Source organism: Calidris pugnax, unplaced genomic scaffold, assembly GCF_001431845.1.
Source record: "Calidris pugnax isolate Ruff unplaced genomic scaffold, ASM143184v1 scaffold111, whole genome shotgun sequence".
Lineage (NCBI taxonomy): Eukaryota > Metazoa > Chordata > Aves > Charadriiformes > Scolopacidae > Calidris > Calidris pugnax.
The window spans coordinates 5213139-5238378 of NW_015090872.1; the positions used below are offsets into that span (position 1 = coordinate 5213139).

Genomic DNA, 25240 nt, shown 5'->3' on the forward strand with positions numbered 1-25240 from the left:
CTGATGGCAGCGCTACCTCACTGTCTTCTTCTCTGCTCCTCCCTGGGCACGGGCTGAGCTCAGGGCTGGCACCCAATGGAGACCCCCAATCTGGCCCCAGCGCCCAGAGTGGGAGCAGCCCCCTGATGCCTGGGGCAGGGGGTGGGGTGGCAGGAGATGCTGGAGGTGCTCAGACGTGGTCTCTTGAAGAGGAGGTGGCCTCAGGGATGCCAGCACCTTTGGGAGAAGCATCCTCACGTGTCCCCACGTCCCTCAACACTGCCCCAGCACTGCCTTCTGCTCAACAGAGTGAAAATGCTGCAGAGGGGGTGTCTGCCGGCCCTGGGCTTTCTGCTCCGCTTTCAGCACGTGAGTCGGCAGCGGGGTCCTCTTTGGGGGGACAGGGAGAGCTGGGGGCTGCCACACAGGGGGGGGCAGCCCTGCTCCCACCTCCCCACCAGCTGGGAAGCCCTGGAGCCCCCTCTGGGGATGCTGACAGCCCCGTGCGTGGGGAAGCAGGTGTCATGCTCCCTGGAGCGATGACAGGGCGAGGGGACATGGCTCAGCTCCTTCCCAGTGCCACTGGAGCCAGGGCAGGTGTGGAGACCCCCGCTCGCTCCCCACTGGGAGGGAACCCAGGGCTCCCTGGTCTTTCTCCAGCCCGGATGGCTGCTGGTAGCCCCGGACTAAAGACCCCAGGGCCAGGACCTGCTGGTGGCCTGTCACCCGCTGCCCTGCAGCCATCCTTGGGCGGTGAACTGACCACCAGCCTGGCAAACAGAGCCCTTTCCACCGGTGGGTCAAACCTCCCCGCAGCCTCCCCAGGCCAGGGGGGGACCCGTGGAGGGTCCCCAGCCACCGCACGTCCAACAGTGTCCTGCAACCCGACCACCGCCAGCCCAGCCCCACCAGCCCCCCTCCCTGCGGGCAGGGAGATGCTCCCCAGGCCAGGAGCAGCCACTGTCACCTCCCGTGCATCATCCCCCGTGTTTCCAGCTCTGCCAGGAGGGCCGGTGGCTGCCCCAACCCTGCTGCCCAGCCCCACAGGTATGTGATGCTCGTGGGGCAGCCCCCGGGTGGGAGGAGCACATCTGGCCTCCTGACGGATGGTCCTGAGGAACATTTGGTGCCCAGAGACCCAGGGGGCTATTTGGGGTCAGAATCCCTGGGGGAGATGCAGCATGAGGAGCTTCTGCAGATATGAACTTACATTTTTGGCAGGCTGAGCTTGCCTTCGAGGATGGTCCCGTCAGCTGGAAAACCCATCCCCTCCAAATGCTTTGTTTTATTTAACAGACATAAATAGGGAGCTGGAGGCTGTAAACATCTCTAGAAAGATCTGTGGGTGTTTAATTCCCTGCTGTCCCCCTACCACAGTCCCATAGAATGTTTTTCCCTTCCTAACAGCAATCCTTCAGCGTGGGCTGGAGTGGGAGGGGACAGTGACCACAAAGGCCATCACAGCAGGTTTAGGGCAGCTGTGTACGTGTAAGGCAGTGAGAGGGGTGGGAGGGAGCTCCTGCAAGGGAAGGTGACATGCAGGGTGTCCCAGGTGGCTATTGGCAGTGTCCCCCCATCCTCCTGCTGCCCATGCTGTGTCCCTTTGGAAGCAGAATCATTTCAGCCCTTTGAGTTTTTGGAACACAGCAAAGGCTTTGTTGTAAGTGTGTTTTGTAAGACTGGGAGTTTTTTTGTGTTTTTGTTTTCTTTTCCAGTTGCAGCTGCGCCCCTCTACGGGTACGGAGCGAGGGAAAATGATCGGGAGTATGTGGAAAGGAGGGTGGATTTTAATTCTCCGCTTTTCAAGCCTGAGACTGGATTCCCATTTGGGAGAACCCTGCGCGACTCTCTCTACGTGAGTCCACCTTGGCTTGACTGGCTGTTGGGCAAGTGACCATCCCCCAGAAACCCATGGGAGGCACCAGGGGCCAGGTGCCTGGGATGGAACAACTCAACTGGGATGCTGCTGGGGTCTGTTTGCAGCAGGAGGTGACTTTGTGGCCATTTTGGCGGTGGCAAGTGATGGCCTTCCTTGGGTGTTGCTCAAAGTGGGCTTGGAAATGGGAGGGCTGCCACCCCCATGACAGGGGGTCCTGCTGGTCCTGACCTCACCTGATGGAGGGATCTCTCTGCTCAGTTTACAGACAACGGACAAATCATTTTCCCATCCTCGGACAACAGCATCTTCACGTACCCCAACCCTCCTCCCAGTGGCTTCAACGGCCACGAAGAAGTTCCCATGATCGCCGTGTTTTGGGACAATGCTGACTTCTCCAGAGGTGTTGGCACCACCTTTTACCAGGTGAGTGAGGCCACCTGGGTGCATTGTTGCATGAAATACCTATTGATCATAAAGTCATCACCTATTCTGTGGATGCCCCTTGAGATGTGTAATTGATGGAGCCCATGAGTGGTGTTTCCCTTTTCTGGGTCAAATGTAAGAGCTGTTGGTCCTGTGTGTGTCACCTCTTGAGCCATCCAAATCTCATCCAGACCCTTAGTTGCAGTGCTTCAATCATGACCCCAATCTAGACCTGTCTTTGCCATGCTGGGAGCTAACACAGATGTGGGTGTACCCAATCCTCAGGAGTTCCACACCCTCAACACGGCCAAGCCTCCGTTCGTCCGTGACGTGGAAGCAAAGATTCGGCGGTACCTGAGGTCCTCCTACTCTGCAGCCTGGACCCTGAAGATCACCTGGGAGAAGGCACCTGCCTATGCAGCACGGACTGACACACGGAGGGTAAGGGGATGATGGAGCTCAAGGGCTTGTTGAGGTGTCAAAAAAACCCCAAGATCCATGGGCGGTCACCTTGACAGTGCCTGAAAATAAGAACCAGCTTTGTGAAAAAGACCAGTCTTGAAGACTTTTGCAAAAAAACCCTGGGCTATGCCCATATTTTGGTGGTCTTCAGTTTTTTGGGGGGACATCTTTAGTTGAAGTCTCCCTGCTCCATAAAATCTTTCTCTTTAATGTGATGGGAGCTTACTGTGCACCAGAAACGCAGTTCTTCAGGAGCATAAAATTGGGTGAATTTGGGGCTTCTGATGGAACCACATCAAAGTGAAACCATCACATTTTCCATGCACAAGGCGAACCAGCACAGGCTGCGTTTGCCCTGTACGTTAGGACATCAGTGAGCACCGACCCACACACCCCTAATTTTAAACCCAGCAGCTTTGCTCGCTTTCTCACCCGTCTGCAACGCTTTTCCCCAGACGAACACGTACCAGGCCGTCCTGACCACTGATGGTTTCAGGTCCTACGTCCTGATGCTGTACCAGGAGGGAGGCATGCAGTGGGATTACACCAGGCTGGCTGCCACCAACGTGCTCATCGGTTACACCAGGTACAGCAGGCTCAGCACCCTCCCCCTGCCTCCTCCGAGCACCGGGCTGTGTCCTACCCCCGTCCCCGACTTGTTTTATCCTTCCCCTCGTGTCTTATTAAGTGCCCTGCAAGGATGAGGGCAGCCCAGATGGGGTCTGCATGCCCACAGAGGTCATGCAGGAGGGTTCATAGTGGGGGTCTCACAGCCAAATTTGCCCTGTTAGTGATGGGATCATGCTGCAGAGCGCTGGCTTGCCAGGCTGTGCTTGTTGTAAGATCCACTCAACCCCCTGGTGTCCCGGGGCCTGCAGCATCCTGGTGGTTTGGGTGGAAGGAGCGGGGAATAGGGGATGTTTGCTGAACTTTGCACCAGTGGAGGGAAGGGATTTCCGCCACTTGGCCGGAGCGGTCGCTTCCTGCCTCCTCGCATTACATCTCGCCCCGTGCACGGCGTCTCCAGGGTTTGGTCATTAGCTGCTGGCTGCAGCTGGGTAAGGAAAAGGTGGCCGGGACGGGAAGCGCGGGCGGCACAGGCATGTGTGTGTGCTCGCCTGTGCACGACTGCTCGTGGGTTTCCGCTCTGTATCCTCCTGCAAATTGCTGGAAACCATGGAAGCTGCTTGTGGGGGTCTGGAGATGTCTGTGGATTCAGCCCCACAATGCAGCAGGAGTGTCTGAAGCACCAAAACTAACTGCACCCTGTAGAGAGGAGGCAATGGGCTGGGGGAGCCGGTGCCCTCCTGTCTCTGGAGCTGCGATTTGGGTGCTGTGGGGTCCTGGGGGCTCAGGATCAGGGCAGCTGAAGGGCAGGCTGGGGCTGGGATAACCCCACCTGGGAAGAGCAATCCCTAATTTTTCCCCTTTCCTCTGCACACAGTGGGGATGGCTTTTACCGCAACGACGACTTGACTCAGAGACCTCCAGCTGCTAAATATCGCCCTGACCAGTTCAGGGGCTACAACACAGGTAGAACCAGCCAGGATGGGTTCATGCAGCCCCTCAAGGGGTCAGGCAAAGGCTGTGTGGGGAGGGGGATGTTCCTAGGGGGTCAAATCGAGCCTGTTTCTGTAACAAGGCTCTCACTGAGTTCACTGAGGCCAGGCTCTCTCCCCAAGCACATAAAACGCTTCTTCTGTGTACCAGCCCTGAGTCTGAAACATCCTTGACAGGTTCTTGGACCTTTTTTGTTGAAATGGCTCTGTCTCAAGGCTTTCTTATTTTGCAAGACCTTCTTCCCCTGTTTCCCTGCTGTTGGATGGTTGTTAAGCATGGGGTCCCATGTCTGGGGGTTGTTGTGGGCTTAGTTTCCAGCTTCAGCATCACTCAGCTCTCTCCTCAAACCACAACTGTCCCTGTGGTCCCCTTGGCCAGAGGTGACAGACAGCTGGTGGTTTCTCTCCCTGCTCAGACCTCCGCGGGATGTGGATTTACAAGCTGGAGAACCGTGTGGGTGCCAACTACCGGCTGAAGTGCCTGGCGTGGACGGGGCGGCAGCAGGACCCACGGACATGGAGCCAGGACCTGCCCGCCTGCCCCTGCTCCCTGCAGCAAGGCCAGCAGGACCCGCGCTTCAAGAGCAGCCGTGGAGGCAAGTGGACATGCTGCTTCCCTACGTTCCTCATCCCTAAGCTGTCCTTCTCCACCTCCCCTACAAGGGTGGCTGGGGGTCCCTTTTGTCCAGGCAGGCAGGTGACCCCAAGGGAAATGGTGATGGGGAGTGGCTGCCCTTCCCTGCAGAGATGGGAAAAATGAGGAGGAATGAGGACTGACCTGTCTCTGTCTTGTTAGACTGGCCAGGGCAGGTCTAAGCTGCACAGGGACAGTGGGGATAGACCCTCTGCAGCCCCAGGGTCTCACCCTGTGGGACCACTTGGATGGTCTGTGTCAGTCCCTCCAAACCCCCATGGCACCGTGGGTGATGCGGGTGGGAGTGATGGATAACAAGAGGCCAGCCTCAGGGCAGGGATGCCGTCCAGGGAGAGCTGCCCCAAGACTCACTGCCCCCCTGTTGCAGGCTGGTGGGCCGCCCGTGTCTCCATGCTGCACTCCTCCTCCCCCAACCGGCACGGCGCCGGCGTCCGCTGCCTGTACAACAGCCAGAACCAGCTCATCGAGGGGCGGCAGGAGAGGTACTGGAGGTCCTCCAGGCAGGCGTCCCCTTACCGAGGTAAGCACAGCCAGCCCTGGCATCCTGGGGTTGAGGCTGGCATCGCTGCAGCCTGCAAATCATTTTAATCTCTGTGCCAACATGTTTCCTGACATGCTGTTACCCTCAGAGTGACCACGGACTGGCCAAAAGCTGTGGCGAGTGCCCAGAGCCATCCCGTCTCCCTCTCCTCTCCCCTTCAGCCCCTTACTCTCCTTTTTGCCTCCAGACCAGGAGCTGAAGTTGTACGACTGGTGCTGTAACCAGGCGGGCAGCGCCAGCATCTGCGCCCACTACAACGAGAAGAGACCAAAGATTGGCTGTGATGGATACCAGCCACCTGGCATGGGTGGGTGTGCAGCCCATGTGTGCTGGGGCGATGCTGTCTTGGTGCCCAGGGTTGGGGGTGGTGGTGGGGATGTTCCAGCCACCCCGTTGTTAAGTCAGCAAGAGCTCCAGGCAGAAGAGCTGGGTTTTGGGGTGCCCACATGCAGGCTGTGCTGTGTGGGGTGGTGGGGGGCACCTCCTGTAGCACAAAATCACCAGTGTAGTCTGGGGGTGACAGCACTGGGAGGGGAGGAGGGTCACAGCTAAAGCAGTTGTTGGCGTAAGCTGATGTGGGGCTTTCTTGCAATCACCAGGAGGTTCCTCGGAGGAGGCGGATGGTGACTCGGAGGAGCAGATAGGTGAGTGGGATTGGGGGTCTCTTCACTGACCACTTCTCTTTCTCCCTGCTCCCATTTCCCCCCAGGCCCCTGGGGAGGAGGTGGCCAGGCAATTCTCATTTCTTCTTCTTTGCAGACGAAGAGGACAAGTAACTGGGGGGGTTGCACACCTGCAGCACAGTCTGGGCCACAGCTGATCCTCTGAGTCCTTTGCTCCTGCTCATCTCCTGCGTCCCCCTGCTTCCCCCAGCACCCATCACCCCTGCCCACCATGCAGGGCAGCTCACTCGGCCACTGCCTGTGGTTGCCTTCACGGGCACAAGTTCACGTTTCTATCCAGACTTGTCTCAAGGAGCACATTTTTTTAGTTTCCCTTTCCCAGCTGTGGCTGAGCAGGTGCCCATGGGCACCTACTCACTGGCTGGGAGGAGGGCAGGTACCCCCCACCCCACAGACCACCTCCTGTTCTCCCTAAAACCTGCTGCGCCTCCCACCCTGTGGGGTGAGGCTGGACTCCTGGCACCCGGGAAAAGGGTTTTTGCACCTCACGTGGGTTGACTGCAGCCAAGCCCCTGCATGCTGTGGTGCACCAGGCTTGCCCTGTGAGCTGGTCCTATCTTGTCCCACACTTCTGTCCCCCATCCATCCCTCCTCAGATGGTCCCCAGGCTCTGGGTTCAGGAGAAAGGGCAATTCTCCGGATCAAGCCAGAACCAGCTTGATGCTTTTGCTGGGTGTGCAAGGGCAAAACGCAACCACATCATCAGAAACTGTGGGAGAAAAATAATTTTTTTGTGTATAAGAGAACATCTGCCTTTCTTAAAAAAAAAAAAAAAGAAATCATTGTCAAATCTTGTTTGTTCAATAAAGCCTCCAAGGGGTCTGAGCATCACTGATCCTGTGGCAGCCGTGTCCTCTGCTGAACCGGGGTGGGAGGCAGGGGTAGGGACAAGCTTGGAGCAGCAGGATTGCAGGATTGCAGTCCGAGCTGCAGCCAAACCAGGGTTAGGGAAAGTGGGGCTGGAGCTGGGATCTGCCAGGGTCTGATACCACTCTCCCTAGGTACAGCATCTTCCCTCCGCAGGGGCCATGGGCTGTTTGTGGGGATCACAGCCCGAGCTGTGTGATCTGAGGCACTGCGAGCGGCGCCTGGGGACAGCAGTGAGGGGAGAGTTGCAGCTGGAATGAGGGTATGGAGTAACAGAGAAAGCTACATCCATCTTCTCTTTGGTCCTGTGGATGGGACCAGCAGAAAGCAGGGACTGAGAGCTCGGTGACAGGGAAGCAGGGCTGGCGCACGGGCACCATGGGGTGCAGGCGACTCACTCAGCAGCATGCCATCATCTTTAGTTTATTCTATTTTGTTGCTAACAGGTTATAATCACCGCATTGCCCCACCTCGCTCTGCTCTCAGTGGCTCTGCTGGGTCTGGTTACGCTGCACTTGAGCAGACATGCTCAAGGACTACCCCAGTGGCCTCTGCAGGTCCTCAGGGGAAGGTGAAATCCTGTCTCTTTGGCCACCCAACGTAAATCCACATTTTTCATTCAAAAAAATCACCTCCTCCAGAATGAATCTCCTACAAAGAGCAGACCCCAAAAGACAGCTGCCCGTCCCCTGTCTCCATGCAGGCACTGATGCCAGAGACCCCGAGAGCAGGCAGTGGGGCTGGCAGCATCGTCTGGCTCCTCCGTGATTTGGAGGTGCCAGGGCAGGACCAGTGGCAGGCTATGGCTGTGCGGGGGGCTGGCTCAGAGGCCTGATGTGGGGTCTCTGGATCTTTATCTGTAAAGGAAGGACAGGCCACGCCATGCTGTGGGTGCTGCATGGGCTCTGCTCTTCGCAGCGAGCACAGACAGCGGTGCAGACCCCAGCACCAGCCAAAGCATCAGTGATGCTCTGGGACAAGGCATGGCTCCAGAGCATCTTTGAGGTATGGGGCCAAGACATCAGCCCACAGCCCACAGCCCCCCACCCCGACCCCCCATGGGGGCTATAACCCCCAGGCAGACCTGGACTGAGGGGTCGATAGCTTGGAGCTGCGGTTCCCAACGCCTTCCCGGGGAGTGGGAGCGGGTGGACCCTGCCCGCTCTCCTGCCATCATCAGAGCTGGAGCAGGGAAGATGAACAGAGCTTGAAGAAGTCCGGGGTGAAGCAGAACTGGGGTGGGGGGTTTCACAGGGATGTACTCACAGGAGAAGGGCCGTGGCCTCCAGAAGTTCTCCTTGACCCTAGGAGAAGAGGAACAGAAAGGAGATGACATGTCAGGGGTGGGGCTGGGAGTGCCCTGCCTGGTCCTGGCACCTGGATGGGATGGGAGCAGGAAGAAGTGACTGAGAGTGGGGGCAAGATGGGGCTACGAGAGCAGGAAAAGCCCCAGTTGCTGTGCACACACAATTTCTCGTTTTGCCACAAGTGCAAATGAACAGAGGCACCTCCTGGAGAGCCTGGAACTAGCAGCAGGGGCAGGACACAGCTCCGACCAGGGCAGGGGACTTGGAAGACCAGGGCAGGAAGCTTCCCCTGAATGTGGACCAAGGGAGGAGGGAAAGAGGTGCTGGTGCTTCCACCCCAGCCTTGTACCTCTTCAGCAATCTGCTAAGTCCCCAGCTCTACAGAAGAGCAAGGTCTGATCCTGCACCCACCTTTTTCTTGCTCCAGGTCAACTCTTTCCAGAGCAATGTGAATTGCAGTAGAAATAATTTGGATAGTATTCAAATTAAAAATAAATAGAAACCCTGTCTGTAACTGAGCACCGGGTGAGATGAGGAAGAAATGCAAATATTCCCCGACATGGGGGAAAAGGGAAGGTAATATTCAACCCACTGACCTTATTGCACCCTTGAGCAGCAGATGTCTGGGAAAGGGGGCTGCAAGATGCTAAAAGACCACTGGGCTCAGACCCTTCCCCAGGGCAGGTTCCCCCTGCCCAGTCCAGATGGGTCCACTAGTGGTGGACCCTCCAGAGAGGGATTTTCCATCAGTTTTTTGGGCTGGGAAAGCTCTTTCTGACACCCACCCTCCAATCTCTGTGCACCCTCAGCATCCACCCCCCGGTGGGACCATCCCATGGCTCACCCCCGTTGCTGGTGCCGGCGGCAGAGGTGTGAGGCCAGGCAGGTGATGGCGAGCAGGAGGCAGAGCAGAGCCAGGGCTCCCAGCAAGATGCCCAGGAAGGCGGCGAGGCTGATGGCCAGTCGCTCGCACCGGGTGCCACCAGGGAAGAAGATGGAGAAGGGGAGGCAGCTGTGGAAGAGAAAGGAGGAGCGGTGATGCCACAGGGAGATGTGGTGGTACCCAGTGGCCTTGTCCATCCCCAACCCCACAGCTACCTGCACGTGGGCCCCTCCGGCAGGTGCTGGCACTGGCCACCGTGCTGGCAGTAGCCCGTCTTGCAAGGGGACATGCAGACAAAGCCGATGGTCCCCGTGTAGTGGAGCCGGTAGCCTTTGTAGCCATACAGATCACAGGGGAAATAGCCCCTCAGCTCATCCACCGTCACTGGGGAGGGACAACACGGGTTCGGCCACACAGCAGCATCACCCCTCCATGCTGCCCCAGGTCTCCCTGAGCTGGGTCTGTGCCTGGGATGGGGAGACTCCCTCCCACCCACCTCCCCCACGGGCATTGCCCGAACCCCAGGGCACACAGGGTGATGGGGACAGGGGGGTGCTCCTCCTGGGCTCCCCAGCTTGGTGCCAGGACCAACTCACGCTTCACCAGGTCGGTGACGTTGTCGCGGTGCAGGTGCTGGAAGAGGAGGGGTGCCCCCGCCTCCCGCCGCCCCCGCTGCCTGTTGAAGGCACTGGTGATGGCTTCCAGCAGCTCCTCGTTCAGGAACTGGATGACGGTGCCACGGCTGTTGTAGGTGAACTCAGAGACCACCAGGAAGGTGAGGCCATCGCTGTCTGTCCTGTGGGGAAAGGACGGGGCTGCTGGCAGAGCCACTGCTGCATCACAGAGTGACCAAGCCTCACTGTGCCTCAGTTTCCCTATTTGCAGGGTGGTAAGGAAGGGGTGAGGCAGGAGATGGAAGGTGCCGTAGGGCTTGTGTGGAAAAACAGGCTCTGGGGTGGGGAAAAATGCCTTTTGTGTCCCAAACCCTGCCCCACCAGCCCTCCAGGTGGGCAAGGGGCCACTCCACAGCTGACTCACGTCTGGGTGATGTTGGTGTTTCTCTGGAAAGCCTTCACCTCCAGGGAGCCCAGAATGGCCGACACCTGTGTCAGGGAGAAGCAGGAAGGTGTTAGGGGAGAGCAGGATGGCACCAGTGCAGGGAGAGCCTGAAGGATGATGCAGGCACCCTGGCCAAGCCCCAAGGGCTGCTCTGGCCTTTTGTTCCTGTGCCAGGGACCTGGCACACGGCCACGGCCACAGCCAGCATCACGCGGCTGCTGCTGCCTCCCTCTGGCCCTGCAGATCTGCTGGATCCCCAGGGATCCCGTGAGATGGGGGGGGAGCACAGAGTCACGGACACCCCAGGCTGCCATGCTGCCCAGTGTGTCCCCTTCCCCGAGCCCATCCCGGTCGGTGACGTACGGTGCCGTTGACTTCCCCAACAGTGGCGTTTCGCAGTGCCCTGACCCGCAGCAGGACGCTTCTCCGGGGGAGATCTGCAGGGGGGAAGCCGCAGGGGTGGCTCTGGCACCCCAGGACCGGGGTGATCGGGGTTGGGGTTCACTGGGCACAGGCACTCACCTGGGCTGGGCAGCGGCCGAAAATCCTCCCCCGCCACCAGGCACCGCTGGTCAGTGAAAGGCGGGGGGCAGGTGCAGCTGGGGGTGCAGGTGATGGGGTGCAGGCTGCAGTGTCCCCAGTTGCCACAGTAGCCCTCGGGGCAGGAGCGGGAGCCACAGCCCAGCCCCTCACCTGTGGGACGAGGAGCCCAGGTCAGGTGGAGGCATGAGCCTGGCTGCAGGAGCAGAGCTCCGGTGCCTTGACCCATCCTCAGCTCCTCTGTAATGACTTTCTTCTATGTTTGGGTTTTTTTTTTAATACGTTAGAACTTCTAGAATAAATTCAGATTGTCAATAACAAGCCCAGCTGGAGCCTCTTGCCCTTGTGAAATCCCAGCTTGCTGCACTATAACAGGAGCAAACCCCACCACAGCCATCTGAAAATAGGATTTGATTTTAGCCCCCGCAACCTCTGCATGTGCATTTGAACTTTGATCAGATGACCTTTTTTCTTTTTTTTTTTTTTTCTCAAAGAGAAAAATTGCATGGGAAAAGTTTCCCATCCTGGCAGATTAGTGAGATCTGGAGTCTGGGAGAAGAAAGGTCAGCTGGAGTCTGGTCCCTTCTGTTAAGGACATCAAGGCCTTGGGTACAGAGACCAGCCAGATCCCCCTCCTCTCCTCTCTGGCCAGTTCGGGTCCCATGGTTCTACCAAGGTCTGGGGGTGACAGAGACAAGGACCATGCCCGCCAGGGTGCATGTACTCACCCTCCACGCCATCTGGGTAGGAGCAGTAGTAGCTGCCCGCCGTGTTGGTGCAGGTGGCATTCCCTTGGCACACTGTCCCCTGCGCACACTCGTCGATATCTGCCAAGGCCATGCAGCATGGCACCGGGAGAAATACCTCAGCCAGGGTCCCATGGGCACCCCAGGTTCCCGGTGGCCATGGTGAGCCCTCATCACCTGAGCAGTGCCGCCCGTCGCCGGTCAGGCCAGGTGGGCAGGGGCCACAGCCGGTGTGCGAGTCACAGGCCACGCCGGGGAAGCATCCCTGGGCACAGGGGTCTGGAGGGTCCTGGCAGAGGGTACCCGAGTAGCCACCCTCACATCTGCAGGCTGCCAGCTGGGAAGGGGACAGTGACACTGGCTTAGGGGACATGAGGAGGAGGGGTGGACAGAGAAGACAGCCAGGATGTCTGGCATGAGGACAGGCACAGAGTGGCACTGAAGGAGCTTTCCGGCACTCTACCTGCAGGGAGGACCCCTCCAGGGTGATGGTGTTGCTGTAGTCACACTCCTGGCTCCTGCTGCAGCTGCAAAGGGTGAAGCGGAGCTGGAGGAGGGCGGAGAGGTTGTTGGACCCGACAGCCTCCAGGTTGACGGTGAATGGGTTCATTCCACGGGGCTCCCACATCAGGGTACCATTCTCTGCCACGGGAGGGGAGGTGGGCGTTAGAGGAGGTGGCAGAGGAGAGGGGCTGGGTGGCCAGTGTCCCCCCATCCCCTCCCAGCTGCCCCACCTCTCCTTTCTGACCTGATATGTTGAGCTCTGGTGAGAGGTGGGGGACAAAGCGTGCGCCCACCCCGGTGGCATGGTACTGCCTCGTGACCCGTTCTGTCCTGAAGGCCGTGAGCGATGCATTACCAGTGATAACAGGAGGGAAGGAGTCTGAGGAAAGAGCAGCCCAGCACACATCCGTTTTTTTGCTACATGGCCTTGTCACCCCTTGGTTGTGAGACCCTCCTGGTGAGGATGGGACCCCAGGCAGATGCTGCCGTGACCGCCTACCGACAAGGCCCTCGTGTTGCACCGCATGGTGGCATCTCCCAGGCTTGGAGACCAGCCAACTGGGCAATGCAACTCCAAGACCTTGGTGAGTTCTCTCCTGCCTCACATGGAGGAAAAGAGCCCAGGGAGGGGGCAGGGCACTGCCCAGTTACCCAAGCCGTGCCCTCTTGGAGGTGAGGATCGGCTCCACTTACTGAGTGCTGTCTTCTTCTGCTGGAAGTCATCTGTGAGGCTCTGGGTGGCCAGGCCCAGGGCCACGTCCCCTGTGCTCAGTGAATCATAGATGCATTCCTTGCTGCCGTGGCACTGAGAGACTGCCAGCTGGTACTGGCTTTCATTTTCCTGCCGCAGCCGAGACAAGAAGATGGGTGTGAAGTTCATTACCCGTGAGTCCAGAGGCTGAGCAAACAGGCTGTGCTCTCCAACAGCCCCTGCAAGAGAGCACACCATGGGTACGGTCTTGGGTTTTTAAGGTTTGTTATACTTCAGGGCTCATTTTCATGGCATAGTGAAGAGACCAAAGGGCTTCACTGGCATCACTTTTTGTTCAGGCAAGTGTCTAAATGTCTCTAGCCGGAGCCTGGCCAGCAGGTGCAGGAAGAGGGGGATCGTCAAGGTGGAGCCAGAGCCTGGACTCACAGGTCATCCCATAATTGTAGATCTCCTCCTCACTGCTGTTCACAGGGATGCTGGTACCGTTTGGCATCTGGAAGTCGTCTGCGGGGTCGTAGTCCCACACACCTGGTAAAGCATGACACGAGAACTGGAGTCTCCCATGCTGGGGTTTACCTCCACTCTGGTGCTGGCCAGTGTTTAGTTTATACCCAGGGGTCCCTGCCCTCACAAGCACGTTCCCCCAGTGTTTTCCAGACTGCTTTAGGGTGGGAAGAGGGCTTTGCATGGTGCCAGAAGTCCTTACCCAGGAGGCCCTTGGTGCTGTTCTGGTACCGACTGGGCAGGCCGCAGACCACGCTGAGGATCCCAGAGTTGGCTGAGATGGAGATGGCGATGGCCCCATCAAAGACAGCCGTGACAGAGGAGGTGTTGACCAGCAGGACACCACGGCTATAGCACACCTCAGCACTCATATCTGCAAGAGAAAGAGAGCACAGAGGGAGAGTCCATGCAAGGCTGGGGTCTCAAATGATGCCGCTGAATTTGGGGAGGGGAGCACTCCTCATCCACCCCAGTCAAGTCAGAGACAGGATGCAGATGGGAGATGTTTGATGGAGCTCAGAATGGCTGCCCTTGTGCTGGGCAGGGCTGGCCCTTGTGGAATGGAGACACCCCTTTCTCCCCTCCTGATACATTTAACAACACATCCTGCTCACCTTGGGAATAGGAAAACTGGACAGATTCATTATTCAGGAGGACTTGGATTTCACTCTGGCTCCCCAAGGTCCACTCAACCTGCAAATCATGGCAGATGTCCCAGTCAGCCCCTCTGCTCATCCATTCATGCCATGCCCCCATACTGGGGACATTTAAGCTAAACTCCATCCTCCTCCAGGCACAGCAGAGAGGTTCAGTGCCAGGGGCTGTGTTGGTATGTTCTGGGAGGTAGCAGAAAGAGGAGAGGGGATGGTCCTTGGATCCTGGCCACTTGTACGTGGCCCAGAGATGATGCCCAATCTGGACAGGGTGGGGCTCTTCCATTAGAAGCTCAAACTGATACCCAGGTCATTCCTACTCACTGTTGCTGTGGTGGTGGTGGAGATGTACTGGGCAGCGAAGGCCACAAAGTTGGTGGCCTGGGCTGTGCCAGTCTGGGCTGTGCGCCCCTGCAGCACAAAGCTGGTCTGGGCATCGCTGGCCAGCAGCAGGACAAAATCCCCGAGCCCATTAAAGGTGTAGGTGAGTCCATCCAGGGTGGTCATGTGGGGGTCCCCAAAGGCACCAGCTGGGGTCCAAAAGAGAGAGAGTCATTTTGGAGGGAGGAAGAAAAGGAAATGCTGGTGTCATTGCACGGAGGAGAGCAGCCCCCAGTGCTGAACTGGGCTCAGCACGCCCCACCAGGATGCTGAAAAGTGTGGTTGATGCATGTGTAGGGCCCTGCCACCTGCCCAACACCTTGGCACAGAGGAGGTAGAGCCCTGGGGACTCACCAGGGGTGGGTGGCACGTATCCTTCACAGCTGACCCTTGGTCTCTTCTCGGCAAACCTGGTGCAGAACAGAGGCTTCTGCACATGCCGGCAGCACCAGTCGAATGCCTCCAGCTCCCTGTCTGTGGAGGAAGGTGGCTGGGTACTGGGGGGTATCGGGGTCTCCACTGCACCCACAGAGCACTCAGTGCTGGGCTGGGGGTGTTTTAGGGTGAGGGAGCCCTGGTGCCCACTAACCAGCGGTGGGGTGGGTGGGGGAGCTCCAAGTCCTCTCCTGCCAGCCTTCGAGCAAGCTCCCATCTTGGTACAGACACCGCACCCCAGCTCCAGCTGGGCTGGGGGACGCAGTGCGCAGCATCCTCATGGAGGGGTTCGACGGGCCTGAAAGAGGGGGGAAGGGGGATCACGGCCACCCCCAGAGAAGGAGGGGACCCCCTGCCATCCCCCCACCCTGCGGCTGGCCCTGGGGGGGCTGCGCATGGCACCTCTGCTCCGGCGGTAGCGGGGGTCCAGCTCTGCCTGGGGCTGGGAGCAGGGGCATGGTGGCAGCTGCCTGTTCCACGTGTCTGGCGCTGGCTCTGTGTCCAGCCACACCAGGCACTGCAGCCTGTAGTTCACCTGGGAGTAACTGTCCAGCCTGTATATCCACAGCCCACGCACATCTGGGGGAGCAACCGGAGAACAGCACAGCTCAGCCGGGGTCTCACCTTGTGCTGAGGGCAATCCCATGGGACAACCGTCCCTGGCCATTGACCTCACACAAGGTCTCCAGGCTCCCTCTAGAGCCGGTGTGTCCGTGGCAAGCCACAGCGGGACATGGGACACCTGTGCTCTGGTCTCGGTGGCCAGCCTTGCCCAGTGGCCTCGCTGGCCCATCGCCTCGCAGAGACACATGCTGGGGACATGCTCCCAACATGAAGCACACAGGTCCCTCCATCCCCACCCGCCCCGAGGGCTCCCCTGATGCCCTACCGGTGCCAGCGCTGCTGTGCTGGTCAGGTCGGTACTTGACAGCTGGTGGCTGTTGAGTCAGCTCATTATTTTGGGCATAGCCATCACCACTGTGTGGAGAGAGAAGGTTTGCGGTCACCCTTCCAACACAACCCTCCTCCACTCCCCATAGAGCAGCTGGGATGGGAACTGCTGCAGGAGAGTGGGTTTAAATGGGACAGGGTTGCTCCGGAGGTGGGAGCTGGGCTCTACTGGGGATAATGTCTCCAATGGTCCCAACATAGTGCCGGGAGAAATCCCTGCTGTCCCAAAAGGCAGCCACATATATGCAGAGCACCTGGAGAAGCCGATCAGCACATTGTGTGCAGCCAGTTTGGTGTAGTCCCACCGCATCCCACCATCCTGGTAGAGCAGCAGGACAAAGGAATGACTTCCGTCAGTGGTGAGGACTGCCTGGTAGGTGTTCGTCTGGAGAAACCCAAGACATCCCTTTAGCACCTCAAAGCCTCCCCTGCTCTCCCCGCAGCACAGAATGAGGCAGTGAGCCCTGAAATGCCTGCATCAGGCCATGGGAGACCAGCAGTCCATCCCTGCCCTGGGCATCACTGGTGACAGTTCCCTCCAACACCTGGGTCCCCCACTGCTCACCTGAGTGTCATCACGCCGGGATGGGTAGGCTGGAGCCTTCTCCCACGTCACCTTCAAGGTCCATTTTGCTGTGTAGGGGGTTTGCAGGTATTTCTCAATCTTTGCTTCCACGTCACGGACAAGGGGATCTCGGGTAGAGCTGAGGGTGGAGTACTCCTGCCAGTTGACAAGCGAGAGGGTTAAATGGGCGAGCTGAGATCTGGGGTCTCCCAGGAGAACATCTTTGGTGGCCCCTACCTGGTACCAGGTGGTGCCAACACCCTGGGAGAAATCTGCATCATCCCAAAAGGCAGCCACCATTGGCAAACCCTTCTGGCCGCTGAAGCCCCTGGGAGGTGGGTTGGGGTTGGAGGCGACATAGTTCTCCGTGGGTGGGAAAATGATCTGTCCGTTATCTGTAAACTAACCAAAATAACTTGTTATTTGCAGAAATCCCAGGCAGCTCCTGGGCTGGATTTTATCCTCCATGGGTGAGCAGAAACCAGTCATTTTACATTGCAAAAAAAAATCATCATTCAGATTAAATTTGATTTCTGCTCTGCTTCCACGGGTTTTTTTTCTACCAAAGAGGCTGCACATCCCTTATGTGCTCAGCAAGGGGTGGGGGGAACTCACGTAGAGAGCATCCCGCAGCGACATCCCGAAGGGGAACCCAATCTCTGGCTTGAACAGGGAGGAGTTAAAATCCACCGTCCTCTGGATGCACTCTTGGTCCCCTGCCTCCATGCCAAAGGGGTAGAGCGAGGCTGCTGGCACTGCCACGGGCAGAAGATTAATCAAACAGGTGAAATACCATTCATGTGTGCTCCATCCTCCCTTCGGCCAGGGCGAACTCGCCTGCTTGCCTCCAGGATGCTGTGTCTCTTCTCCCCCCCCCGCTGGACCAGCATTCTGATGGCTTGCAACCCAATTTTTAACCCAGCTGTTAACTTGGAATAGGATGCTCTCAGGTGTCTTATTTCACCTTTCCCCATGAATCTGGCAGCCTAACGTGCGATGCAGATGAGTCACCCCAGGCCAGGCTGTACCCTCAGCCATCACGGTGCTTGGTCTCGGCTGATAACCCCTTCCTGCTCTTTGCTTTGGAAAGAAGAAAATTTACTTACTGCTAAGGCTGTGGGTGGGTTGGGGCTCCGGGGCAGGATTTTTGTGGCCAGCGGTGGTGTGGGCAGATGTGCTTGGTGCTGTGGTCAGTCCCTTCTGTGTCCCAAAGGCAGGAGCTGGGGCTGTGGCAGGGCTAGTGGTGGTTTGTGCCCTCCCTGGTGCCATGGTGCCTGGAACCGGGAGACCTCCCGCCTCCTTGGCTGGGCTCACTGGGGCTGGGGGTGTAACAGCCACAGTGCTCTCTGCAGTGACAGCCGTGGTGGTCCCTGCAGTGATGGTTGTGGTGGTCCTTTCAGTGGGGGTTGTGGTAGTCCCTGCAGCGATGGTTGTGGTGCTCTCTGCAGTGATGGCCGTCGTGCTCTCTGCAGCGATGGCTGTGGTGGTCCCTGCAGTGATGGTTGTGGTGGTCCTTTCAGTGGGGGTTGTGGTAGTCCCTGCAGCGATGGTTGTGGTGCTCTCTGCAGTGATGGCCGTCGTGCTCTCTGCAGCGATGGCTGTGGTGGTCCTATCAGTAGTGGTCGTGGTAGTCCCTGCAGTGATGGCTGTGGTGGTCCCAGCAGTGATGGCCGTGGTGGTCCTTTCAGTGGGGGTTGTGGTATTCCCTGAAGCAATGGCCATGGTAGTCCCGGCAGTGATGGCTGTGGTGGTCCCTGCAGTGATAGCTGTGGTGGTCCTTTTAGTGGTGGTTGTGGTAGTCCCTGCAGTGATGGCTGCAATGCTCTCTGCTGCGATGGCTGTGGTGGTCCCTGCAGTGATAGCTGTGGTGGTCCTTTCAGTGGTGGTCGTGATAGTCCCTGCAGCGATGGCTGTGGTGCTCTCTGCTGTGATGGCTGTGGTGGTCCCTGCAGTGATGGCCATGGTGGTCCTTTCAGTGGGGGTTGTGGTATTCCCTGAGGCGATGGCCATGGTGGTCCCGGCAGTGATGGCCGTGGTGGTCCCGGCAGTGATGGCCGTGGTGGTCCTTTCAGTAGTGGTCACGGTAGTCCCTGCAGTGATGTCCGCGGTGCTCTCTGCAGCGATTGCCGTGGTGGTCTCTGCAGTGATGGCTGGGGTGGTCCCTGCAGCAATGGTTGTGGTGCTGTCTGCAGTGATCGCTGTGATGCTTTCTGCAGTGACAGCCACGGTGGTCCCTGCAGTGATGGCTGTGGTGGTCTCTGCAGCGATGGCTGGGGTGCTAGCTGCAGCAGTGGTTGTGGTGGTCTGTTCAGTGATGGCCATGGTGCTCTCTGCAGCGATGGCTGGGGTGGTCCTTGCAGTGATGGCCCCTGTGGTGGTCTCTGCAGTGATGGCTGTAGTGTTGCCTGCAGTTTCTCTTTTCTCCCCCCAGGCAGGTGGCCCTGGAGGTGTCTGAAAACCAGAAGGTGACATGCTCGCTGCCTGTTCCATGGGACCATTGCTGATGGCTGTGGGAGAAGTGGCGCCTGCTGTCAGCTCAGGGGATGTCTGTCTGGCTGTTGGGTCCTCAGTCACACCAACACCAGGCAGGGACAAAGAGGCTGGTGCTGGCTCCTCCACTGAGCTGTGCAGGCTTGGGAGGGGTAAACTGGGCACTGCCACCGAAAGGGTGACCCAGGGCGCAGTTGGCTCCTCGGAGGCGGTATGCTCTGCTGGGGATGGAACAGGGTGGCTGCCTCCACCTGCTTTGTTGTGCATTACAGGGAGGGACAGGGCACTGCTGGTGCTGGTGGCCTTTGCCATGGCAGATGGCATGCCTGTGGTGGCCCCAATCTCCATGAAGGTCTTCCTGCCAGCTGAGGTGGCTGGTGGGATGGTGTTGCTGGGGAACACGCTGGTGGCTGGTGTGGTGGCCAGGCTTGTGCTGGTGGTGCTGGGGACAGGCACATGGGTGCCGCTGATGGTGGCTGGGGGTGCTGCACCCTCAGCTCCACTCTCAGAGAGGGTGGTGTCCGCCCAGGTGGTGGTACTCCCAGCATCTGACTGAGATGTAGCTGTAGTTTCCCTTGCATCTGTGTGGCCAACAGAGGAGACCTCAGCCGTGGAGTCATCCTCAGCAACAGGGCTGAAAGCCCTCAAGGCTGAGTCATGGGTGCCATCGGTGGCTTCAGGGGATGGCCTCAGGGTGAAAAGGGGGCCATGTGGAGCCAAGGCACTTCTGGGGACAGCAGAGGCTGGTGTTGTGACCCTGTTGAGACTGGCATCACCTGCTCCCACTGTTGAACCAATGACAGTGATGCTGGGGGTGACAGAGGGTGCCACCACCACCAGATGGGTGTTCCTGGGGACAGAAGGGGACATACTGACATCTGGCTGAGCAGTGCTGTGATCTAGGTCAGGGGAAGGTGATGCAACCAGCTCTGGAGCTGTGTGCGACACCGTGCCCACAATGGCCACTGCTGTAGGGTTTTTGCTGCCTGAGGAAGAGTGTGCCAATGGGGTGGCATCACTGGTGCCTGGCTCAGCCACCCCAGCTCTATCCCCTGTGGTGGGAGAAGCCGTGTCTGTACCCGAGTCCATGCTTGTGTCCATGTCCATGTCCATGTCCATGTCCATGTCCATGTCCATGTCCATGTCCATGTCCATGTCCATGTCCATGTCCATGTCCATGTCCATGTCCATGTCCATGTCCATGTCCATGTCCATGTCCATGGCAGGCTCAGCAGTGCCATAGCTGTGTTCTGATGCGGCTGTGCTCGGCTGAGCAGCGATGCTGGCTGTGGCAGGGAGTGACACCAGCAGGGCTATCCCCTGGGCAGCGTCACCACCATGGAGGATACCTGTCGCAGCACCCACTCTTGTGTTTTCAACCAGGGTTGAACCCACCTGCATGGTGCTGCCATCTCCTGCTGGCTGGGACCTGTCTTCCCCTCCTTCCGTGACTGTGTTTTCAGGGGGTAGTGGTGTCACAGGCTGGGGTGTCTTCTCAGTGGCAGTGTTGGGGAGGGAGCTGGCCATGGCCAGTGCTGGGCTGGGGTTAGCCACAGCCAGCAGAGCCGAGAGACCACCTCTGGGAGCCAGGAGAGGCAGGTCTGCTGGGGACCTAGTTTCAGGAGCATCAGTCCCTTGGGCAGGTGGCTCTGGTGATGGTCCAGTGGTGACAATCGCGTGGCTGGGAGCTGACCCCACTGCACTGGCACCTGAGTTCTGCTCCATGTCCATCTCCAGGGATGCCACCCCCACTGCTTGCCCTGCAGTACTGTCACCTGAAGCATCCATTGCTGGTGGGGAGATGTTTGCTTCCATGTCTTGGGGGATGCTGGATGGGAACACCCCCAGAACCATCCCTGCAGTGTTACTGCCTTCCAGGAGAGGGGGGATGCCTGCTTGTGATGCCACAGGGATGCTGGCTGCTCTGGGTACCCGTGGGGTGTCCGGTACAGCTGTGCCTGGTGCAGTGCTGGGTGACCACGTCTCTGTCCCTGGAGTTGCTCCATGCTGGGGCTCATCCTGGAGTGGTGGGGCTGGTGCAGATCCAGTTCCTGGGAGAGCTGAGCCCACAGTGGGACCAGGCTGGCTGTGGCTGGGAGATGCATCAGGCATGACTGGTGTGGCTCTGGTGTCCCGCAGCATTGTGGTGGCATTGCCACTAGCTAGAGATGCTGTTCCCTTCCTTGCTTCACTAATTAGAGTGTTGCTAACGAGGGAGGATGAATGAGCGGCTGTCCCAGTCCCAACACCGTACGCAGCGATGGAGGATGATGCTGCAGCAGCAGCTGAAGTGGTTCCATCTGGCTTTGCTCCACCGGTGACTGTAAGGGACAAGGATGTGGAGGATGTGGCCACGCTGGGTCCAGCTGGTGGGGATCCACCTCCATCTGCCTCTGTCAATGTGGCCCCAGGGCCTGCTGAGGAGGTCTGGGGGAGCAGAGACCCCATGGAGTGCACGAAGGGCCCCTGAGAGGGACCACCAGGGCCATTGAGAGGCTCGTGGGGGGACAGCCTCACGCTGAGCCCCACTGGTGTGGCCTTGGTCTCCGGGGAAGCGGTGCCTGCTGTGTCTCTGGCACTAGGCTTGCTCCCGACACTCACCAGCTCAGCGCCGGCGCTTCCCAGAGCAGGGACCGATGCGGTGGGGATGTGCTTTGCAGTGGTGGCATCCACCGCCATAGCTGGTGTGCCTGGAGCTAGTGCGGTGGCCTGGGGGTGGGTGACAGCGTTGGCTCCAGGCAGCCCATCTCCAGCGGTGCCAAGGTCCACGCTGTGGCTGGGGGGAAGCGTCTCTCCTGCGGCTGGTAGAGCAGCACGGGGGACATGGGCCGAAAGTGCTGGAGACTGCTGAGCGGGGTCCACAGGTGGGTCCTGCGAGGCTTTGTGGCCGGTGTCGGACAAGGCACGTGTCCCTGGTTCTGTAGCCTCACCGATGCCAATGATGGCAGAAGAAAAGGTGACCTTTGCCGAAGGTGCGCTTGGGGGGTCTGCAGACGGTGGGGCTGCCATCCTGGCTCCTTCCATGGCTGCGTGGGGGGGAACCCCAGGGAGGCCAGCAGCAGGGCTGGCTGAGGCTGTTGCTAGCTTCATGGGGCTGCCCGTGTCCTGAAAGATGCTGGCTCCTGTGGCTGGAGGTGAGGTGGCCTTGTCCAGCCTTGGTGTGACCTCCTGGGATGGGAGCACGGCGATTGCATGAGGCTCAACAGAGCTCTTGCTGGTGCTGGGGGGTGATGTCCCTGTGCTGTGCTTGTCCTGGGGGAGCGATGGCACGCTGGTCCATGCTGTTCTTGGCATCCCCTCCGTGATGGCAGCGTTGCCCAGCTGCACCAACTTTTTGGCATCAGCCAATTTGCCAGTGACCGAGGAAGACGCTTTTGTCCCTGGCACTGGTTGAGCAGCCGGGATGTGTGCCACTGGTAGGGACAGGCCCTCACCTGGTGCTGAGGGGGCACCTCTCAGAGCACTGGCAACAACCACGGATGGTTCAGCTGCAGTCCCCTCTTGCATGGGGACAGTTGTTCCCAGGACTGGATCTCCAGGGACGTTGTCCAGAGCCACTCCAGACACTTCCATAGCCTGCTTGGGAGCAGCACTGCTGTTTGGTGGTGGTTTCCTTGTCGCCATTACAGCGGGGACACCTGGAGCTGGGGATGATGTGGCTCTAGCTGGCCCAGCACCACCACCACCCATGGCAAGACCCCCTGTGTGCCCGGTTGGAGTGAGGAACAGAAGCTGCCCATGCCGAGTGGTGGTGGGAGCCGGAGGGACACCGGTCGGGTGGCTGGCAGCACCTGGAGAGGAGACCCCAGCCCCTGCCCCTACCTGGGGGCTGCCTGGCATTGCCAGACCCCCGGGGAGAGCTGTCAAACTGGGAGGTCCCTCCTGCTCACCACTGGTCCCGGCTGGGATCAGTGCTCTCGCCGTCACCTGTGGCACCAGGTTGCCTGTGGGACGAGACAAGGTGGCCCCAGCTGGATCAACCCCGCCATGGCCCCAGCAGGAAGGAACCTGCTCACAGCCAGCTGCCTGCCAGCCTTACCTGAGCCGTGGCTGCCCATGGAGGCGGTGGCCCTGCCGGTGGGAGAGGGGTGCTCTGGCTGGGTGACCGCGGTGGTGGGGAACGCCTGGCACATGCCCAGGTCTGGAGGCAGCTCAGAGCTGGTGCTGTCGGACACAGAGGGGATGCTGGCCGGCTCCAGCGCAGGGACAAGGGGCTGCTCCTTCGTCCCCTCGGCTTGCGCTGGTGGCAGAGCAGGTAGGTGAGGGCAGGATGAGGGAAAAAAACCAGCCCAGGGTCCCCATCACCCCCATCCCTCCTCCCTGCTGCAGGAGGAGGGTGCCCTCAGCCCCTGGGGCTGGTGGCGAGCACCACAGCCAGAACACCTCTGAGAGTGAGACGGGCACCTTCCCCATGGGCAAGAATCCCCATTTGACCCACAAGTCCCCCCCAAACCCCTTGCCCTGCTGCGGTTGGTCGGGCAACCATGCTGAGGCTGTGGCACCAGCGGGTAGAGACGGGGCAAAGCCTGACCGGGCACTTGGGCTTGGACTTGCAGCCGGAGAGTTGTTCCACAGCCCGTCACCCATCACCCAGACGGTACTGGCCACCCAGACAACCCAGCAGTGGTGCGGGAGACCCCGGCACTTACCTGGCAGTGCCCAGAGCCCCCACAGCACCCAGGTCCAGAGCGGCCACTGGCCCCAGCACCCCATGGTGCTTCCTCGGCGGCAGGGACTGGGCTGCAGCTCTCCCGGTCCCAGGGGAGCGACGCAACAGGGTGGCTCCGCCGGTGAGCACTCCCCTGGGTGGGGGGGACGGACAGGGACGCCACGTGCCCTGCCTGGGGCACTGACCGCTCAGTGTCCTCGCAGCTTGCCACAGAGGTGGCCCCATCCCAGTCCTGGGGACCCACTGATACTGGGGGATGCCCATTTTTGCCACGGCAGGTTTTAAGACCCTTAAAACCCAGGGTGACCCCACGGTTGACACCCCAAGGTTGGTGTGTTCCCAACCCCCAGGGAGCACCCAACGGGCTGCAAAGTCACCAAAGGCCCTGGGGTGGCAAGCAGGTAGAGGGGTTCCCAGCACCTTTGGGAGGGATGGGTCAGTCCTGAGCCCTGCACCCCCCCATGCAACCCCCCCCCCCCATTTACTGCTGGGTCCCCGCCACGCTTGGCCGATAACCCCTGGCAGGGGTTGGCTCGCCACCAGGGAGGAAGAAGGAAGGAGCAGCCTCCCGCGGCCGCCTCGGGGTCCCGCGTGTTAACCCTGCCCCGGCCCCACTCCTGGCACTGCCGGCACCGCCGCCGGGGGCCTGCGTGCAGCCGTTATCTGTGCCATCGCGGCGAACGCCCACGCCGGCCCGGCTGGGGGGGGTTTGTTCCTGCGTTGGGCGCCGGGGCTGGGCCTTGCCCTGGGTTGCAGGTCACCTTCCAACAGGGACAGAGGCCAGGCGCACCCAGCCGTGCAAAGGAACCCAGTGGGGCCGCCATGGCTAACACAGGTTGGCTTCTTCACAGGGCCCAGCCCAGCTCCAGGATCATCTATGGAGGGGGAAATAAGTCGGTGAAGGTGCTGTGCCTTCCTCACTTCATTAACACCCACCCCATCGGGCCGCCATGCCATGGTAGCTGCACCTTAGATGGGGAAACTGAGGCACGGAGCACCCAAAGCACCTATGCATGGCCATGTCCGCAGCAGCACCCACCAACAAACCTCCCTGTCCCCACGCTCAGGGAAAACCAGGGGACCATTGATGAGCACAGCCATGAGTGCACATAGGTGGCACGGCTGGGTATCACCAGGCACAGGGAGGGACCCATGGCCATGCTAAGACAGCCCTTCCTTCCAGGTGACTCACCGTGTGTGGTAGGTTCTCTCCTCTGCAGCCACCAGCTCTGGAGCAGAGGGCATCCTGGGGACCAGGTACCACCAACGCCCATAGACCCAGTGGTGGTTTGGACACTGAGGTCCTCCTCCACCTGCACACCTTCCTGCTGCTGCTGCAAGGTGGCACCTCACGGAACCCAGCTAAGGGGGCTCTGACATCCTTCTGGGGGGAAAGTTAGCACTGCCACCCAGCCTGGGACCCCATGGGGGCTGGCCCCTTCCCCCCCACCAGCACCTGGCTCCGTCGGTGCGGTGCAGCCGGTTGCACAACGCCCCTCGCGTGGGTGGGGGTGCGAGGCAGGGCCCGCCACTCCCTGCCCGGGCATGAGTCAGCCGGCGGCCGGGAGCCGAGTGGGGCTCCCCTGCACGGGGGCATCGCCGTGGGCAAGCACTGCCTGCTCACAAGGGTCAAACCCACGGCAGAGCCTTCAGGCTTCGGGGATGACTCCAGCAGCCTCGGATGGGGAGACCTTTGCACCCTAAAACAGTTTGTGAGCCATCACCTGGGGGGGGCTGTGGGGTGGTTTATGGGTGCCCATGGCATACAGCTCCCCGGGGATCCGCAGCACATG

At 59.6% G+C, this 25240-nt stretch overlaps 2 protein-coding genes across 2 annotated transcripts; one reads left to right on the plus strand and one right to left on the minus strand.

The window, feature by feature from the left end:
* Positions 1-1493: 1493 nt before the first annotated feature.
* Positions 1494-6949, plus strand: LOC106890203 (mucin-4-like). Its single transcript, XM_014945837.1, has 11 exons — positions 1494-1531; positions 1695-1834; positions 2117-2281; positions 2567-2722; positions 3199-3329; positions 4188-4276; positions 4719-4898; positions 5325-5477; positions 5686-5805; positions 6098-6142; positions 6258-6949. The coding sequence occupies exons 1-11, from the start codon at positions 1516-1518 to the stop codon at positions 6272-6274; spliced, it is 1212 nt and encodes a 403-aa protein (XP_014801323.1). The 5' UTR covers positions 1494-1515; the 3' UTR covers positions 6275-6949.
* Positions 6950-7509: 560 nt separating this feature from the next.
* MUC4 (mucin 4, cell surface associated) lies at positions 7510-22402 on the minus strand. The gene is made up of 28 exons (XM_014945786.1): positions 21033-22402; positions 17395-19628; positions 16904-17043; positions 16526-16690; positions 16289-16444; positions 15978-16108; positions 15662-15750; positions 15175-15351; positions 14927-15070; positions 14692-14811; positions 14281-14486; positions 13918-13996; positions 13506-13676; positions 13226-13327; positions 12781-13017; positions 12332-12466; positions 12047-12225; positions 11761-11920; positions 11566-11664; positions 10820-10990; positions 10661-10734; positions 10277-10341; positions 9835-10034; positions 9454-9622; positions 9200-9367; positions 8315-8352; positions 8133-8230; positions 7510-7905 (listed from the first exon to the last, which is right to left on the minus strand). Exons 1-28 carry the CDS (start codon positions 22400-22402, stop codon positions 7849-7851), a joined length of 7134 nt encoding a protein of 2377 aa, XP_014801272.1. The 3' UTR covers positions 7510-7848.
* Between the last annotated feature and the right edge of the window lie 2838 nt (positions 22403-25240).

Excerpts from the sequence above, each read along its gene's own strand:
- MUC4 (XM_014945786.1), bottom strand. The coding sequence starts at position 22,402 with ATGGCGACAAGGAAACCACCACCAAACAGCAGTGCTGCTCCCAAGCAG. Across the intron at positions 13,677-13,917 it reads CCAGTTTTCCTATTCCCAAG|ATATGAGTGCTGAGGTGTGC; the intron begins GTGAGCAGGATG and ends TTTCTCTTGCAG. Across the intron at positions 10,991-11,565 it reads CTACCCAGATGGCGTGGAGG|GTGAGGGGCTGGGCTGTGGC; the intron begins GTGAGTACATGC and ends CTCGTCCCACAG.
- LOC106890203 (XM_014945837.1), top strand. Across the intron at positions 2,282-2,566 it reads TTGGCACCACCTTTTACCAG|GAGTTCCACACCCTCAACAC; the intron begins GTGAGTGAGGCC and ends CCCAATCCTCAG. Across the intron at positions 5,478-5,685 it reads GCAGGCGTCCCCTTACCGAG|ACCAGGAGCTGAAGTTGTAC; the intron begins GTAAGCACAGCC and ends TTTTGCCTCCAG.